The sequence below is a fragment of the Pediculus humanus genome, genomic scaffold, assembly GCF_000006295.1.
Source record: "Pediculus humanus corporis 1103172108202 genomic scaffold, whole genome shotgun sequence".
NCBI lineage: Eukaryota > Metazoa > Arthropoda > Insecta > Psocodea > Pediculidae > Pediculus > Pediculus humanus.
In genome coordinates this window covers 2,238-8,095 of record NW_002987772.1, presented here as the reverse complement: position 1 = coordinate 8,095, position 5,858 = coordinate 2,238, and the positions used below count along the sequence as shown (strand labels likewise).

The 5,858-nt window shown below is 27.6% G+C and overlaps 1 protein-coding gene across 1 annotated transcript; it reads left to right on the top strand.

Moving 5' to 3' along the window:
* Positions 1-287: 287 nt before the first annotated feature.
* Phum_PHUM432880 (Calbindin-32, putative) lies at positions 288-5,623 on the top strand (the record flags this gene model as incomplete). Its single annotated transcript, XM_002429383.1, has 5 exons — positions 288-429; positions 1,162-1,247; positions 1,328-1,504; positions 5,351-5,491; positions 5,564-5,623. The coding sequence occupies 5 exons, from the start codon at positions 288-290 to the stop codon at positions 5,621-5,623; spliced, it is 606 nt and encodes a 201-aa protein (XP_002429428.1).
* Positions 5,624-5,858: the final 235 nt, after the last annotated feature.

Genomic DNA, 5,858 nt, shown 5'->3' with positions numbered 1-5,858 from the left:
CAACGTTTAAAAACAAAAGGAAAAGTGTCAAACGAGAATATAAATTTTTTTTTGTAGGAGAAAGTAGGGGGAAAACGAATAAGAAATTTAAAATAATAGAAAGAAATGAATGAATGAATGAATGAATGATTGAATGATTGACTGATTGAATGGAAAATATTGAAATCATTTCCGATCTACAGGTTGTTGACGAATGATTGAAATTTACATAAACCTTTTGTCAAACATTTAAAAAAAAAAAAGAAAATTTTTTTTTTTTTTTCAGAATAAACAAAATGTCGGCGGAAATGACGGATGCGGCAAAAAAAAAATTAAATCTTGAAAAGGCGGCAAATTTTATGCGACAATACAGAGATCCGACAAGTAGAGAATTGAAAAAATTATCCGCAAATCAATTCATGGAAGTCTGGAGCCACTACGACAAAGACGGTAAGTTAATTAAAGATTTGATTTTAATGTTGCGTCAAAGGTAAAATAAAAAAGGAAAAAAGGAAAATGGAGGAGGAAGTGGGATAAAATCCTCACGAAAAAGAAAATAACAAAGGACTCTTTTCGTAAATCCTATCTATTTTTTTGAATGACGTTTGTACCCCCCCCCAATATACAATTTTCTCTCCGCCATATTTTTTCTTTTTCCACGACAATTCACCGTTTAATTACCGTTTAATTAAATTAATTTCGTCATTTAAATCTCTACACAAATAAAATAACAATAATAAAATTTTTATCATTCTTTTTAATTTTCTCTCTCTCTCTCTTTCTCTCTTTCTTTCTTTCCCCCCCCTCCCATTTATTCACAGTTTGTTTATGTCATCGAAATATCTAAAGACACGTTAAAAAAAATTCTATTTTTCCAATTCGAATGTCTTCGGAAAAAAATTCATTTTATACCATGTCCGATTTCCTGTCGCGTGATTTTTTTTTAAAAAAAAAACCGTTAAAATTTCAAGGTCAATCGATGTGATGACGTCACAAAGAGTAAATAAATAATAATTTAAAAACCAAAACAAAGTCATATGCAATTATATATATATACACTTTTTAAAAAAGTTGTTTAAGTTTTGATTTATAATTATTTTTTATTACTCGTACTAACGTCTGAACGTATTCTACTGCCACGATAAAATTTTTTATATATTTTTTTGTTTTTTAATTTTAAAGGTAACGGTTACATAGAGGGAACTGAATTAGATGGATTTTTAAGAGAATTTGTTTCGAGTGCCAACGCGACCGATGTCAGCCCCGAGGTAAATCATCATTCACACGTGACGTCACGTAAAATTTAAATTTTAAATAAAAAATTTTTCGTATTTTTTTTCCATCGTAGGCCGTGAGCGATTCGATGTTAGTCGAATTGAAACAATGTTTTATGGAAGCTTACGATGATAATCAAGATGGAAAAATTGATATTCGAGAATTGGCTCAACTTTTGCCAATGGAAGAAAATTTTCTTCTCCTCTTCCGGTTTGATAATCCTTTAGAGTCGAGCGTTGAATTTATGAAGGTGAGAAAGAAAAAAAAAAAAAAACGTTTTTTTTTTTTTTCTTTATTTTTATTTTTAAGCACGCCATTTCTTCTGCCACGTTGATTTATGACGTGGGAATTGTTACGGAATCCAACCTTTCTTCTCCTTTTTTCTTTTTATTTTCTTTCTTTTTTTTCCCCATCCTGAATTTCATTATTTTAAAATATCCCGACCGTCGTCAGTCGTCGTGAACCTTTTTTTTTCCCTTTTGTGAAAAAGGTTATTTTTTGGAAAATTCCTTTTTTTTTTCTCTTTATTCACTGTTGAAATTTGGCAAGTCGTTCATTCCCCTTAAAGTGATTTGAAACGTATAAAATCCTTTCGCTTTATTTTTCCCGCCAATTATTTCCTTTACGTTTTTCCTTTTTCTTCTTTTCCGTTCATTTCCGCATAAATACCCGTAAACGATAGATAATCGATCGATCGATTGATCGATTTATCGAATCGATTATTAAAAATTTTTTTTTTTTTAAATAATCATTTAAACAATAAATTTCCTAATAATAATAATAATAATGATTTATGAAAAAAAATTAATATAATGAACATCATCAATGATTTTATTTAAACCTTTATTAAAAATCGTTGGGGGGCGGGGGCCCTACGGGGTTTCCACAAGCGAAACGTTTTTTTGCTGCTGCTGTTGTTTTTTGAAAAACAGGTAAAACGAATCGATATTAATGTGGTCATAAAAGAAATTTTAATTTATTATGACAATTTAAAAAAGAAAATTTGAAAAAGATTTATAATTAAATATTAATAAATCAAATCGGGGGATGGTGGTGGGGGTTAAACGAACGAACAAGATGGCGCCAAAATTTACGAATTTTTCGTATTGTCAGCTTATTTTTTTTTTTTCCCTGTAAAATTTACGGGCGATCGATTTTGGTAAAAATGCGTTTTAAAAAAAATCCTATTTAAAATTTCATTATCATTATTATTATTATTATTATTTCACCAGAAGATTTTTAAAACAAAAAGAAAAAAACCATGTGTGTGTGTTTTTAAAAAATAAAAAAAAAACAAACAATAAGAAGATTTCGTTAAAGTCGGAAAAAAAAAAATATAAAAAAAAACGGAAGGAAGAGATAGAAAAAGAGAGAGAGAAAGAGAGAGGGAGAGAGAAAGAGAGAGAAAGAGAGAGAGAGAGAAAAAAAAAGTTTAATTTATTACGTTATTATACTTTAAAATTTTTTTTTTTTACCTATAAGAACGTTAACTTTATTATAAGTTTATCGAATTTTACTACCGTAAGAGAAAAGTTTTGATTGATTGATTGATTGATTGATTGATTGATTGATTGACTGATCGATCAATATATTAATTTAATAAACCGACATAATTTTCCTCCTTTAAAATCACTTTAATGAAAAATACAAATTTCTAGGGGGTTCTTTCTCAACAATTTATCACTTTTTTTTTCTTGAGTATATTTAAGGTTAGTAGTGGGTCCCCACAAAAAGGTTAGACAAAACTGAGTGCGAGGGAGTGGGGGGGGTTTTAAGGGTTTTTTTTTGTAATTAACGATGATTAAAAAAGGGAAAACCGGGAACCGGGAAAGATAATGAGAAAATATTACAGGAAGAAAAAGTCAAATAATGTAAAAAACCGTTAAGGGATAAAAAAAAAAATTATTCGTCCATTTTGAAATTTAAAACGTCACGAAAACTTTTTTTTTTACGGTGATAATAATAATAATAATAATAATAATAATAATAATAATAATAATAATAATAATAATAATAATAATAATGATAAGATTCGAAAATTTGGCAAAAAAGCAAAAAAAAAATTTTTTTTTTTTAATGGAAGTTTTGATAAGGGGGAAAATTTTTTTTAGTCCCAAATCTAAACAAACAAACAGTTCAAAACGAAAACGTTTTACTTAATTCCAGAAAATAATTCCTGGATAAATGACGTCAAAAAAAGGGAAGAGACGTTAAACATGTAAATATAAATCCCTCGCGTTGATTCGTTGAAAATTTTTTTTTTTATCGTTTCTCGTTTTTAATTTTTATAGCAATAAAAATTGAACGGAAAAAGTTAAAAGTTAAAATTAAACTAAATAAAAATAAATAAAAAAACTCTCTGGAGAATTAAAAAGCGACGGAGAAAAAAAAAATTAAAAATTTCTCCAGGAGGATAAGGAAAATTGACTTACCCTTACCGTCGTTTAATTTTCTTCTGTCTCTCGATGACCTTCTTCATTAATTTCAAAAGAATTAAACTTTTTTTCCTCACTATTTTTTTTTTCTCCAGGAAGAGGAAAATTCCAAAATCCCTATGAACCTGAAAAAATAATAATAATAATAATAAGAAATTAAATAAAGTGAAAATGGAAAATTCAAAATGTTTTCTATGGGATTTCTTTTTATCTTCATTTTTTCGGGGGGTTATTGCAAAATTTTAAAGAGTATTTGGGGAGGGGAGTTACTTTTTTCTCCAGCTGGAGAAAAAGCAACGGCAAAAAAAATTTTACATAAATTTTGATATTGAATGAATATTGACCGAAACAACAAAAAGTTATCACAATTTTAACTCGAGTTTTCCTTTAAAAAGATTTTCCTCGATTTTTAAATTTAAAATGGTTTTTCCCGTTGTTTTCCTGGAAAACGAGTCAGGTTTTGTTGAGACAAACAGGATAAAAGAGGAGTCTATGGAGACTCATTTTTATTTTTATTTTTTTATATCTCAATGGAAAGTCGAAAACATTTAAATTCAAGTGTTGTAGAAATTTCGGTTTCCCCCACCTTTCTCCCCATTCCCCCTCCCCCCTCCTCCCCCTCTTTTGTTATATAAACTGCCTTTTTTTATCTCTCTCTCTCTCTCTCTCTTTTTCTAATTCATCTAAATCATATAATTTTTTATAAAATAAATAAAAAACTTTACAGTTTCCAACAACAATAAAAAATAAAAATTTCACCCCCCTTTCCCCTTTTCCCCCTCCCCACTTTTTTTCCTTTGGAAAACATTGCATGATATTTTCATCCCCTCATTTTCAACGTTATTGATTGAATTTATTATTAAACTGTTGATTAAAGCAAAATGTTTTGCTAAAAAAATATATATATAATGTTTACAACAATTTGGCAACATTGATTTTAAATAACCCGAAAAAAAATTTTTTTTGTCAATTTAACCGCACGACAAACAAACAAACAAACAAAACAAACAACAATCGTCGTGTCGATTGTTTTTGTTTGTTTTGTTTTGTTTTTTAACAAAGAATTTAAAATCTGTTAATTACAATAAATTAAATTTACTGGAATTTAAATTAAAGCCACAATTTTATGTCCATTTTAATAAAAATTCCAGACAAATTTTATTGCCCTACTTTTTTTTTAAAAAATCGAGGAAATGATAATAATAATAATGATAATAATAATAATAATAATAATAATAATAAAACAAAAACTTTTTTTTTTTTTTTTATTGGACAACTAAAAAGTTTTTGAATTTTATTTTTTTATTTTTTTTGTTTTATATAAAAACTTTCATTTTAGGGGTTTGTGTGCGTTTTAGAAAATCTTTTTTTTAAAAAAAAGGAAATTTTCTTTAAATTCAAAATGGCAGAATTTCAAATCACGTGATAAAACTTGTACTATGGAAAGAAAGAAGCTAAAAAAAACCTTTTTCCCACGTCTTTTTTTTTTTTTATTCCCGGATATTTATAGCAGACTTTTCCTTCCCATATACCTTTCTTTTACTTTCTTCTCTCTCTCTCTTTCGCCCCCCTCTTACCCCCTCTATTCGTTTCCATCCTTTTCCGTTTTGGCTTAAATACGTTTTTAAAAAATTTTTTTTTTGGCCGTTTTTAAATTACAGATATGGCGAGAATACGACACGGACGGAAGTGGATTCATCGAAGCAGACGAATTAAAAAATTTTTTGAGGGATTTATTGAGAGAAGCAAAAAAAATAAATGACGTGTCAGAAGATAAACTCATAGAGTATACGGATACTATGGTACGTAATCAATCATTTATACAAATAAAAATTTATTTTTATTGTTTGAAAAATTCGAATTTTTTTTTTCAGTTACAAGTATTCGATTCGAATAAAGATGGACGACTGCAATTATCAGAAATGGCCAAGTGAGTGTTTTTTAAACAAAATATTTTTTTTTAATTTTTTTTTTTTTGTTAAAAAAAGGAATTTACAAAAATATCCTCCTGGAAAACCTTTTCGGTTCGTTGAACTCAAAGTTTTTTTTAATAATATGAGTAAAAAAAAAAAAAAAAAAGGTTTTTCCAGTAGATGCCTAAAATAACTTTTTTTTTCCTTTTTTTCCTTTTTTCCTTTTTTTTAAATATTAACTTTGTTTACCGAATTT